Here is a 12,258-nt window from a genome sequence, read left to right on the forward strand (position 1 = left end):
GGTTAATTTGTACATATCATATCTCCAGGGAAAATTTTGGCATGTTTTCGCAATAGAGAACTCTTCATTAATGAAAGCATCACATTCATTTTTATAGGCATTCCCAAAAAAAAAATCTGAACCTCTCCCACTCAATTTTGGGTTAATAATATATTAAATAATAAAATATTACAAGGGTTATTAAAAGGCTTGTCATTCAATACCTATCCAAGGCACAGAACAAGTTGTATGGGGATCTGGGGACCTGAAGCCAAAAGCCCAAACATGGAAATGATATTGTATTTTAGTTAGAGGTACCATCAGATGAAGCTATCTTGGGTAATCTGGCATGATGTAGTGTCAAAAAAGTACACACAGTGAGTCACTAGGAGTGTATGTACAAATCAGAGCTTGCCCTGATCCTCTCCCCATCCCACCACGGGGGGAGTGAGCTGGCAGCTCTGTGGTGCTTTGCTCCTGGCTGGGCTTAAACCACGACAAGTACAGATGATTCAGTTCTGCAGGAAGTGAAGAACAAAGCCTAGCACTGTTACTATTACAGCATTTTTCTTGGTAAGGTTGTTGTGGAAAAGTAGTAGCAGGTCCCTGATCAACAGTGATGGATAGGCAACAAATGGAAGTCAAACCAAAATGCAGTCATGGCCTGAGAAGATGTGGAATATATGCACTGTCTCAGTACTTTGCTCTAAAATTATAAAACAAGGCTGTGTAGCCAGAACCAGCATCTGACCTTCCACTTCTTTTTTTTCCCCAAGAAAAAAACTGAAGGCTCTTGCCCATCCTTGACGTATTCCATACCTACTGCCAAAGCTGCACTCCCCCACTCAGCCATAATCCCAAAATAGGGTGTGATGCCTTTCCCGTTGACAAAGCCATAAGTCACAGCGAGCAAGACACACTCAACATTCTCCAATCAATTAAATGAAAAGAGCTCTCCCCCTCTGTTTCCCACCACTTCAGCGCTCATTATATCTCACATTAATTAATATAGGCACTGGGAAGTGAGATGATAAATTACAAAACCCCATTAACCCGATTCTGTCCAAACTGGTAAAATATGGCAGCTTGTACATTAGACAAATCTTCCTTGCTAACGTGGGAGTCCTCATGCCTGAACTCTGTTAAAGCAACAGCCATGAAAAAGTATTTTTAATGTGTGTATGTATGGAATGTATATCAACGTGCGTGAACAGTGCACGCCTGTGGGAACATCAGAATTCATTAGATCAGTCTGATATGAGAGATATTGAACAGGTTCCATCTGACTTATGTTACTGGGCTGTTCTGTCCACTCCCAGTGGAGTGAATCATATTGACAGGTTGAATTATATCTCAAGAGATATTTTTCTCCCCTCCTCCAAAGGCCATTTGCAATCACGGCACATCCACTGCCTCTTAAAAGTGAGCTCATCTGGCGCTGGTTGCATTGAAGTCCTCCACCGTGCCTGAAGGAAGGATGCTTCTGGGCTCTGGGAGCGTGGAGAAGATGTGGTCTGCCCAGCTGTGTCTGGGAGTGCTGACCATCCTGACCATGGCTCTGTGCGTCCCGTCAACGTGTGGAGACCCTTTTTTACTCCAAGGTAAGCTGGAATACAGGCTACATGACACAGGTACGTGGTTATCTTTTTGCTTTGCTGCTTGCCATGGCCAATGCAACACTCTCTTCTCTGGGAAAGAAAGGAAAATGAACCTCGAGCTGTACCGTGTGTTAACATGGGTGCTAGCGAGAGGCTTGTTCATATTATCATGAGCCAAAGCTGTCCTTCTGCTCTGCAGCTGGCTGTATGACACCTCCTGCTAATCAGTGAAAATATCAAATCTGGTGAAATCTGGTAAGGGTAGCTTTTTCTCTCCCATAAGAACATTAAAAAAAAAATTAGAATATCAGAGAGTAGCAACTCCAGAACGTACCATACGAGATTTGACAGCTCATAAATGTCAGTAGTACGGCGATGCTGAACGTTTTTTTCTTCACAGAACTTCTTTTTATATGTATTTCTCCCATAATTTAAATTAATGTTAGCTTGAGTTTATACTGCAGGGAAATGTCAATCATTAGTGCTCTTTCATAAAGAGGCTTGGCAGTGGAAAAAAAGAAAGAGTCTCTAAGTATAGGCTTGAAAATAACATAGCTTTTCAAATTATTTTTCCTCTAATATCACCTATTTATTTTTGGAATTACAACCAAAACATTCCCCAGGCCACTCTATCTAAATCCTGCTTCTGTTTAGCTTTCACTGGAGTGTTTATAGCGTTGGGGTTTTTTTCCCTGTAGCAAATCCCCAAAAAAACTTAAAGTAGCTATTTTAAAATTATAACTGTCCTTCATAGTTAGGAATGAGGTTTATGGCACTCCATGCTAACTGCAGGTCGCTCTGCTCGCTCCCCTGGGTTTATTTCCAGAGATCACAATCGGGACCAGCGGCTTCAGCTGCAGCATGAGGCAGGCTTGAGCCTGGCCAAATGCTTGGAGCATCCCTTTGGCCAGCATCCCTTTGGCCAGCATCCCTGAGCTTCTGCAGGTTTATGTGACATTAGCTAATGGAGCTGATTCCCACACGCTCTTGAGCATCCTTCAGCCTCATCTGGTACAATGTTTTGTTTCATGTGTACCAAGAATAGTTGCATTCATCCCCTCAGAGGGGCTGATAGCCATATGTAACTGCATTGAGGAGAAGTCCTAAAGGTCCTGGAAGAAGAGAAAAAAAAAGCCTTATAAAAAGCCTTTCTATATAATTTCTTAGTATTTTCCATGGAATTCTGTAGGCATCTTCTAGGGCTTTGTAGGGTCTGGGTGTGGTGTAGGGCTGTTCAGACCAAAGAGTTTTTTGAATGCTCAGTCTCCCTATAAAGTCTGGCTCCTATTCTGTCATTCTCAAAAATTAGTACAACATTTGGTCTGGAAATCCATTGAGCAGAGCTAGGAGGGTCTCAGAGCCTTCAGGGCACTGAAGAGCCCCATCCCTTGTGTCTGTTGGTTTCTGCTGAACCCTTGACCTTCACAACCATTCATTTGAGGGCACAGCCACAACCACTAAAGTAAAACCACTGAGAAAGTGCCCTAAAGGGGCCTCTTAGTGAGCTCCAAATTACTTTAGGACAGCAGCTTGGGAAGGTTTTTCCTGGAAAAATTCTGCGTGGTCTTGCTTTAAGTTCCTCCACACTTGAACTCTGTTCAGGAAGAGCCCTTCAGTACCGCTGGGAATCAGAGAAATCTCAAGAAAGGGCTGTGGGGCTGTAGGGCTTTGCAGCAGAGGTACCCACACCTCAGCTCAGTGAGGAGGGGCTTCCCAGCTCTGTCAGCCCTGGGAAGGTGCATGGAGTGAGCGGGGAACTCCTGCCCTTTCGAGAAGAGAGGATGTTGTGGGCTCGTGTGTGGCTTTGCGGAGGCGCCTGCTCCACCCGCCTTGCAGAAGGGACTGTGTAAATCAAGGTGATGGCTCCAGCTCTCTGCAGCCTGTCGTGCTGATGAGGCTGCAGTGGAACTGGCCAGCAGCCCAGGGCTGTCAGGGCGGGCTCCCCATCCCACACCCTGCCCCTGCACAGCCCTCACTGCCTGGACATTTTGTTCTGTGCTTGCACACCTTCCTTTTCCACCAATCTCCTTCCACCCTGATGAGTGCTGACAGGAGACATTTTCCTTCCACTTCTCATCCTTCTTAATTTGATTAAGAGATTAATTGCATCAATTGATTAATTGATTCTTAATTTGATGAGATTGAGAAAGATGTGTTTTATGTGCTGCAGAGAACCGAGTGCTTCCAGAAAGAGAAGACACAAATCATGAGAACACATTGCTGACTCTGCTTCTTAATAAGAAATTCGCATGGCGGAGGCCAGAAAATATTGGTAAGTGAAGGGGAGGGGAGATCTCTGCTTCTTGAATCTGTGTTTGCATGAATGCAAGGAACCTGCTTCTCAGGTTCTTCAGAAATACCAACTGCTCAGAAAGTGGAAGCAGCACCCAGTATGATGCCTACATGTGATTAATGTCAGATGCTCTCCAGCATGGGGCTCCAAAAAAAAATCTGCTTTTGCAATGCAAAGTAAAGCCACCAAAACCCGTGTACCCTAGATCCTCAGACACTCAAGACTTTGCTGGGAACATGTGTGTGTACATAAGTAAAAACAAGAAAATTTTCTGCTGAGTCCCTGTGGCCCTACTATCCCTTAGGTGTTGTGTGCCTTGCCTGGGGCATGGACCAGCTTTGGGAGTCACCTCTCTGCCCACACAGCCCCATGTGCTTTTGAGAGACAGCAGCAGCTTGTTACCATTTGAGGCAGGGGGATTTCACCAAGATTTTCCAGTGAGACCCATTGGGGTCAGGTGTACTTTGGGACAATAGCAGGGGGAGCTCCTGCCTGGGCCTAAGCCCCTGCTGCTGCTGGAGGAGATTGAGACATCTGGCTTTTCCCAGCCAGCCACCAAAGATGGGCCAGGGAGAGCCTCTTCCTGCCTGTGCTCTGTGAACAGACACCAAATTTAAAAGCCACCCATCTGTGGCTAAACTCAGACCTGCTGAAGGGAAACTTGGGCATTCCTGACATGAGACACAGCCATCACAAGCACCAAAGGGATGGCAGAGGTCAGCTATTCCCACAGCCTCTGCAGCCAGGGGAGGGCTTGGGCTGATGTGGTGGTCTCAGAGCAGGAAACTGCCCTTCCCTGTGAAAACTGCTGAGAGGGGGCCCAGCAAAATCCTTGTTATGAAAATCCATTTATCAAACTCACTCAGTGCTCTTCCCCAGACCCTTGTTAATGCAGCAAGGCAGTGGTTAAACAAGCTTGGGACAAATAAATAAACATAAATAAATCAAGCTCTTAACTAACAAAGGCATTCTTCTTGCAAAGGGAGATGCATTCAAGAAATAACATTTTTATGATAAGTTTATGGATTATTGCACTTATTAGTCCTAGAGGAAAGGCTGCATTTTATGCCAGACAATTGAATATAATGAATCTCTGAGCAGAGCACAGACAGAGGATTTACAGCAGGCAGTTTCTCAAAGCTTCATCCATAAATTAACTTCCTTCTCCCTGTCTGAGATAATCTGTTCCAAATTTCAGCTGCTGTTAATTTTGTATTCATAGCAGCCATTGGCCAAACTTCCAGTTTGCAGAAAATCAAGCCAAAACAGGCACTTGAAACTCTAAAAGAGGTAAAAATGTTAATAATAATAATTCTTAAGTGACACTTTTGACTTATAGATATGCGAGAGTCTGTCTGTCTCTACCTTATGGGTTTGTACAGATATTCTTAGGAGGAGTCTGCTTGAGGTCATTGCTGATAGTGCCAGGAACAGTGCCCACACCTTCTGATTCCATCCCCATCCCCATCTCATCTCTCAAATTGAATCCTGATGTAATGGATTTGCTTAGGAACTGCTGCTTTTACTGTTGGATGAATATCAGAAAATATTCAGGATTTTTCAACAAAACTGTTCCTTTCTTGAAGGAGGAACCAAGAAGGCAGTCAGCTCTTTCTTGGCACCCTCCTGCTCAGTTTCAAATGTTAAAAAAAAAAAAGAAAAAAAAAAAATCCAAGTCTGGCAATGTGTCGGTGTGCTGAAGTCTTATCTGAAATCTGACATCAAGGGGAATTATGTTTTAAATCCCCCTGAAGATCCAGACCAATGCCTGCTGCCACACTAGGGACAGAGAAAAGAGGCAGCTCCAGGGCTGCTTTTTGGTTTGCTTGTGGGGCCCAGCAAAAACATTCTTTAGCTCTTTCCTGGCTCTTCTGGTTATTTTACTGCATTTTTTCCCCAAACTAGCACTTAAAACCAGCTGATCATTTTGCACTCCCCTCCCAGGAGAACTACTGTAGCCAGTCACTCAGCTTTGACTGAACTCATCTGTCTTATTAACAAATTAACTGGTTTTGACATCAGTTTGGGTCTGGAATAAAGTACCTCAGTCCTCAAGAGCAGTGGGACTGAAATTCCCCACCCCTGCAGCTTTCCCTATTGCTATTCCAGGCTCTTCTCAGTTCAGCTGGATATTTCTTAGGCACCTCTCCCCTCTTTCTGCATGGGCAGTTCATTCATCCACCTGCACAGCTTTTTGACAGCAGTACAGTACTGACTTGCCTTGACATCTCTGAGTCTGATCTGTGAGGCTGGGCCCCAGCTCCTCACGCTTCCCTAAGGTTCAGAAGTGTGGAATCTGTGCACTTACTGCTATGTGACTTTTCTTGTTGCTCCACTCTGCCAGCCTGGATCTTTGCTGACTTATAAATCAGTAAGTTATGCTAGGCTAAATTTGTGTCTTCTGACTTCTGCCTGCATGGGTGATGTGAGGATAAACAAGCCTTGATGAAGCAGTGGGATTTCATATAAAAAGCCAGTGACAAAAAAAGCCAGCATTAGAGATTTGCAGTTAGCAGGATAAAAATTAAAAAGCAGCAAAGAGTTTCACCTGAATTGGTATCACACAGTAAGTTCCCAATTCCCTTATGGCCTGGTGAGCAGTGAAGAAGCCTCCCTCATAATGGAGAATTAGGATAAGGTCCCATAGGATTCAGCAGAGAAAACCTGCTTTTCTCTCTGTTTCCGCTGTTATTCATTTGAAGGTCACTAGCAGGAGTTAAATGATAACTAGGTCTTTGCTTGTGGACCTCTGGAGAGGGCAAATGAAGACATGTTTTTTAATTTAAGCTTCAGGAGGCCATGCAGATACTGATGTTACTCTTTTCCCTCTTGCAGACTGGGAGCTGGCAAAGAAATTTGAAGAGCTTGAAGAGGTGAGAGGAGCAAATGCACAGACACATAGATGTATGAGTGCTGGAGATCCTGCTAAGTTCCAGATGGCACTTTAATTTCAGATTGAAAAATCCCAGTGCATCAGGCCAGACAGGGGGCTGCCAGGTCCTCCACTAGGCTCTCACTCCAGTGCTGAGGGACATAAGCTCTGACTTTTGAGAATAGCTCTGTCAGAGCAAAAGTCAGGATGGTGCCTATAGATGTTCCCAGTCCACAAGAAGAGAGCAGCTAAAGATGATGAAATTATAATGTGGACAGCAGACTGTCCACTTTAGAACCTAGGGAAGGTAGTGAGAACTGTGAGGGAGAGAGAGGAGGGACAACCCAGGGCAGTGGAGAAGCAATGTGCTCTGCTGCAGTGTCTGGATGCCTGGAGAGCACTGTCCTGTCCCAGCACTGTCCTGACTCTTAGTGCTGCAATATCCCTCCCCACAGCCTCCCTTCCACAGGGGCTTACACCTAGGCTGGGGGGGATGAGCATGGAGTGCCCACACCACTGCCACCAAACAAGCAGCTCAGTGAAGGAGGGCATGAGGACGTGTGGGTGCTCCAAAGGCAGATCCTCTGGGAATGGTCCTGCTCCAGGGAACCCTCTATCCTTCCCAGTGAGGCTGCCAGCCAATGTACACGCAGCTCTTTGCCTGCATTTCCCAGCACTCTGTGGAGCTCCTCGTGGTGGGGCCCTTGTTGACTGCTGTGTTTCTGTTCAAGCAGCTGGAGAAGTTGAAGGATCAGCTCTCAGCTGAGGACGGGTCAGAGGTGGCCTATGCCTTGGAAAGCCTCTCAGCATCCCAGCCCAAAAAGCGCGGTAGGTTCTGAGTTTGAGCCTTGCAGCCATCCAGTCCACCCTCATTTCCAGGGCTTCCTTTGTGCAACAAAGGCAGTCGCAGTAAACATGCCCCAAATATGCAGAAAAGCAGCTGGTTGGCAGCTTTTCAAGCAGTCCTGGCCCTCTCTTATGGCTGGCTGGTTTAGCAGCTGCTGAGGAGGATTGTGTCCCCAGCCCTGTCTGCTGTGGAGGCACACACACCAGCTCTGCACACCCAGGGCCCCACAGAGGCAGGCAGTGTCACCTCCTGCTTTTCACAGAGGACTGTGGGGTTACATGAGCCATGAATGCTGCCCTGGAGGGGGGCAGTTCTGCATGAACACGTCCCCACAGTGCACCCCTCCTTTGCTCTGGCCTCAAAGCAACTGCTGGAGGCAAAATGAGGCATGTGGACTGCAGGCATTCCCCTCTGCCAAGGTCAGTGCCTCCCCACAGAGAAAAAAGGAGCACTTGTCTGCTGCTGAAAAACAGCTAAAAAGGACGTGGAAATCAACCAAGAATGCAGGGAACTAAGATCTGGTATGTCCCTCAGTTGGTCTCCCAGCTTTGTTTGTCCAGTCTGTATCCAGTGGCTCCGGAGCATTTTGCACGAGTGCTCCTGTGAAGCTGCCCCTGACAAGCGCATGGACAATGCTGCTCGTGCTGGCTTTCAATGGATTCCTCCACAAAGCTGTAGCAGCTGTGAACCAGAAGTCACTGATGGCAGATCTGGCCTAAAACCAAAAGAGCTGGTTCTGCCCTTAGCCCACATGCTCTGTGCACATGGAAGCTGAGAGCTGCCAGAGAGCCAAGAGAAAATCCCTTTGTGCAAGGCTTGCTTAGATGCTCAGGTGATCTTTAGGCAATATGCAATTTGTAAGCACCCCTGGAGGCTGTAATTAATTTGGCTAATGTAATTCATGCCCCCACCAGTCTGGAAGGTTTAATGTAGATAAAGCTACTTGCTGGTGCCAGGTTTAAATCAGATTCTGACAGAAATGAAAGCGGGGAATCTTTGCCTTCATCTAAAGTCCTTCCAGTCTGGGAGGAGCTCGTGTCTCAGCATGAGCACTGCTGATTCAGTAGGAGTTTTCTTCTAAGATCCTGCTTTCAAAAATCAGGTATAAATCTCTTTTCATACTTGAGGAAACAGGAAATTTACATGGGACTCCTGCTGGTTGTGATACAGTTACTTTTTTCAGCACCAAAATATACATCCTTCCCTAATTTAGTCTTCTTAGAAGATTCTACAGAAATCCATGTTGTTTGTAAGATGGTTGATAGCAGAGTGGTAGTGACTGGGTTTTAAAAAATTAAAAACCAGATCTAATCTCTCCAAGTGAGTATCCTGCTCTTCCAGTCAGCCACAGGTGCAAAGCCCTGCACACACCTCTGAAGCAGCAAAACTGCTGACCGGGAGACAGGAAAGAAAAAGCTAGTTCCTGACATTGCTGAAGAAGAAAAGGAAACCTTTTAAATCAAGCTACATGAAGACAACTTTTAGACCCCATGTTTACACTATGACCACCTAACAGAAACACCTTCTAAAAGTGTTATATGAACTCAGAGCTGGTTATTGAGATATTATTGACCTTTTCCAGGGCTAGAGTGGGAAGCTGGAAAAAGTCACTTGTATACTGACATCTTCCTTTCGTATCCCTTCACAGCCTGCTTTTGGAAATACTGCATCTGAAGGCTTGTCAGGACTGGAGGACGAAGATGAGCCCTTCCCCAAACTGCCTTGCTGGGTATTAACACGTCAAGAGTTTGTTCTGTTCCCTCATCGCGCTGCTGATCTGGAAGCCATCCTCCGTGACTGCACCACAGCCCAGAAGCCCAGTCCAACCCAACAGGGGCCGTGGCAGGAGCTGGCAGCCCACTGCCACTCTCTGCTGTCCCTTTCTTTCAGGTTTAACCTGCCATGATCTTCTACCCAGAAGATGCTTCCCAACTCTCTGTGCTGTCCTGTGTGTGCCATTCAGGCTGCTGTCACTGTGCACTCTCCCCCTCCTCACCAGGTCCCTGAGGCACTGAGCACTAACTCAGCTTCCCCGGGCTTGGGGCTCTGCCCACACCTGCAGACGCTGCTCCCAGCACTGTCTGGGTTATTCCTGTCCCCTCCTGAGCAGCTCTGTGCTGCCCTGGTGGCCGCTGCTGGGACATGGAGGCAGGCTGGTGTGATGTGGAGGGCTCAGGGCTGGGTTGCTGAGCCAGAGCTGCTCCTGCCGTGTCCCTCAGTGTGCACAGGGGAGGGCAGGCAGTGAGCTCTGGATCCTTTGGATACCATTCCAATAAAGATTTTCTGTTGCACAGAAGCATGTGTTTCTCAGTGTTTGCTTTCTCAGCCCCTGCAGGGACCCAAAGTGCAGCACATTTCCCTTGATGTTGGCTCCTGTTACCTTAATGGTTCATGTGGAGTTCACAATGGAAGAAAGGCTCCCATTAAACACCTAGGGGTTTAATGGGCCTGAGAAACAGATATCCTTTTGGCCAAAACAAGAATGAGAGCTGGGTCTTTTTCATAGCTATTTATGGGATACTGTCCTCATTGGACTGGACCAGACCCAATGGTCTCTACCTACTCACCCCAAAGAGATGTTTTGAGCAGAGATTTGTGGTTAATCTGGCTGCTCAATGCAGGTGCTAGCTGGCCCTTTCTACTGCAGAATTATATCTGGCCCTGTTCAAAAGGAAAGATCACAATCCATTAGTGATTCCTACGTATATTCATCTCAAGTCACATTACCCACATTTATTTGCAAAAGCAAAGGACCTCATTCCCAAAAATGTAAATTCAAAATAAATCCCAATGTTAACTTTGAGGTTTCCAACAACCTAAATGAGAGCAGGTTCTGGTAGCCACTGTGAATGTGTGGAATGATTTTGACTAGCATTGAACTGTCTCTCCAGCTCTGTTGAGCCATGTGATTTAACCACAGCTTACATATTACATATTCTTCCAAAGTTACCTCTCCCAAAGCTGTAATTGCCATCCTACGCTCATTGCCTTGGGCTCTGGCAAGAAGCACACGCTTACCACAGCAGCACCTTGCATACACTTCATTAACAGGAATCCTATTCATCCTTTGGAGGCCAAAGCCAGCATCTAGGGAATAAGGCCAGCTTGCTTGATTATATCAATGAGTTCTAATGACATGCAAAATACAGTTTCCTGTTACCATTAGTTGTTTTTTATTTCTTTGGTGGTGATTCAGAACCCATTTCCCATTTGTTCTTTGTTGCTTTTGTGTGAGTGAAAAGGTATGTGGGAACACACTTTCACATACCCTCACACTGGCACCAGATCCAGGAAAAAATCATAACCTATGTACAAGAATAATTTCTCTCTTCCTTTAAAGGTTTGGTGCTCCAGCTGAAGGGGAGGTGTGTTCCAAGAGCTGCACTGAGTGCCCCAAGGTGGTGCTGAGCTCAGATGATTTCAGCTTGCAGGAAATCCCAGGGTGAGGAAAGGCCAGAGCAGCAGCTCCATCTGCCACCTGCTTGCTGTAGCCATGCCTTCTTCCTGAGCCAGTGTGACAGCTCAACAGCAAGTCAGGAAAATGAATACTGTGTCTGCAGATATTTAACAGCTTGCTCTGACCCTGGACAGGAGTTCCCTGGAGTGCAATGCATCATGCTGCTTAGTAGTGATTTTCTGCTACATCCTATCAGTGTGGTTATTTAAGTGCTCCAAACTACCCCCTATTTCCTGACAGGCACTCCATGCTGCTGTATTAGCTGCTTGTGCTGCAGACATCAGCATGTATTGAATGCAATTTATTAACTAATTAGAAGCAGAGGTGGTGGTGTTCTCCCCAGGCTTACCCTCTACATGGCAGTGTGAGGGTCCTGTCCTTTCTCCTGAATGCCCAGAGCAGAAACCTTCACCTCCACAGAGCGGCTGCTCACACACCCTACACATGCTTGGGCAGTCACTCTTGCTAAAGTTAATGACCCACAGGCAATAATTAAAGGGATTTCCCTGAGACATTCCAGTAGATCATGTGGATTTATTAGGAGAAAATCCTCACAGACATCTGAATGGATTTGCAAATCCAGGCAGCACAGGGCAAGTCTAATGTGCAACGGATGCTGCAATTAATCCTCATTTCACATTTGCTGATCTCCATGCTGTGCACTAGGGCTGGAGCCATCCAACATTGTCTAGAAAATCAAATTGTGGTGTTTGGCCTTTCAGACATCATCAGATTTACAGATTTTAAAGAGTACTTCTTGAGCTACAGGCAGTCTCAGTGTGCTCTGTGATGGATGAAAGAACAAAAGAACAGAAAGACTCTTGCTTTCTCCCAGGTAATCCACACAGTGGGGTGGAAGCAGGACTAAAGCTTCCAGCTCCCAGTTCTACCAACACCACCAGAGACCCCTCTGTCCTGCTTTGCTTTCACATTTCCCTTCAGATGAAGGCCATTTCTGCACACAACTTTCAGACTTAAAACTCTGCCTTCTTTTTGGAAGCCCCAGCTAATACCTGCCAATTATTAAATACTTCTATGATCCAGCAGTGTCTTTGCAAAGCTGCAGTATGTTTGCACTGGATTCCTCTTCTCTCTCTCCAAAAATGTGTCAGGCACTGACTCTGTCCATGGCTCTTTTGGCTGGCAGCTGTTTGAGTGGTCAGGTCACCACTTCCATAATCTGCCCATGCCCCACACACATGGCTGCCCTGC

At 46.3% G+C, this 12,258-nt stretch overlaps 1 protein-coding gene across 1 annotated transcript; it reads left to right on the forward strand.

Annotated features, from left to right (window-relative positions):
• The first annotated feature begins 1,450 nt into the window (after window positions 1-1,450).
• UTS2B (urotensin 2B) lies at window positions 1,451-9,263 on the forward strand. The gene is made up of 5 exons (XM_058812558.1): window positions 1,451-1,580; window positions 3,748-3,849; window positions 6,706-6,743; window positions 7,477-7,570; window positions 9,238-9,263. Exons 1-5 carry the CDS (start codon window positions 1,457-1,459, stop codon window positions 9,261-9,263), a joined length of 384 nt encoding a protein of 127 aa, XP_058668541.1. The 5' UTR covers window positions 1,451-1,456.
• Window positions 9,264-12,258: the final 2,995 nt, after the last annotated feature.

Source organism: Ammospiza caudacuta, chromosome 11 (genome assembly GCF_027887145.1).
Source record: "Ammospiza caudacuta isolate bAmmCau1 chromosome 11, bAmmCau1.pri, whole genome shotgun sequence".
NCBI classification, from domain to species: domain Eukaryota; kingdom Metazoa; phylum Chordata; class Aves; order Passeriformes; family Passerellidae; genus Ammospiza; species Ammospiza caudacuta.

What these genes read in the sequence shown, in the direction of transcription:
- UTS2B (XM_058812558.1), top strand. Translation starts at nt 1,457, where the DNA reads ATGCTTCTGGGCTCTGGGAGCGTGGAGAAGATGTGGTCTGCCCAGCTG. An exon ending in AGACCCTTTTTTACTCCAAG is followed by an intron (nt 1,581 to 3,747) that starts GTAAGCTGGAAT and finishes TATGTGCTGCAG; the next exon opens with AGAACCGAGTGCTTCCAGAA. An exon ending in ATCCCAGCCCAAAAAGCGCG is followed by an intron (nt 7,571 to 9,237) that starts GTAGGTTCTGAG and finishes ATCCCTTCACAG; the next exon opens with CCTGCTTTTGGAAATACTGC.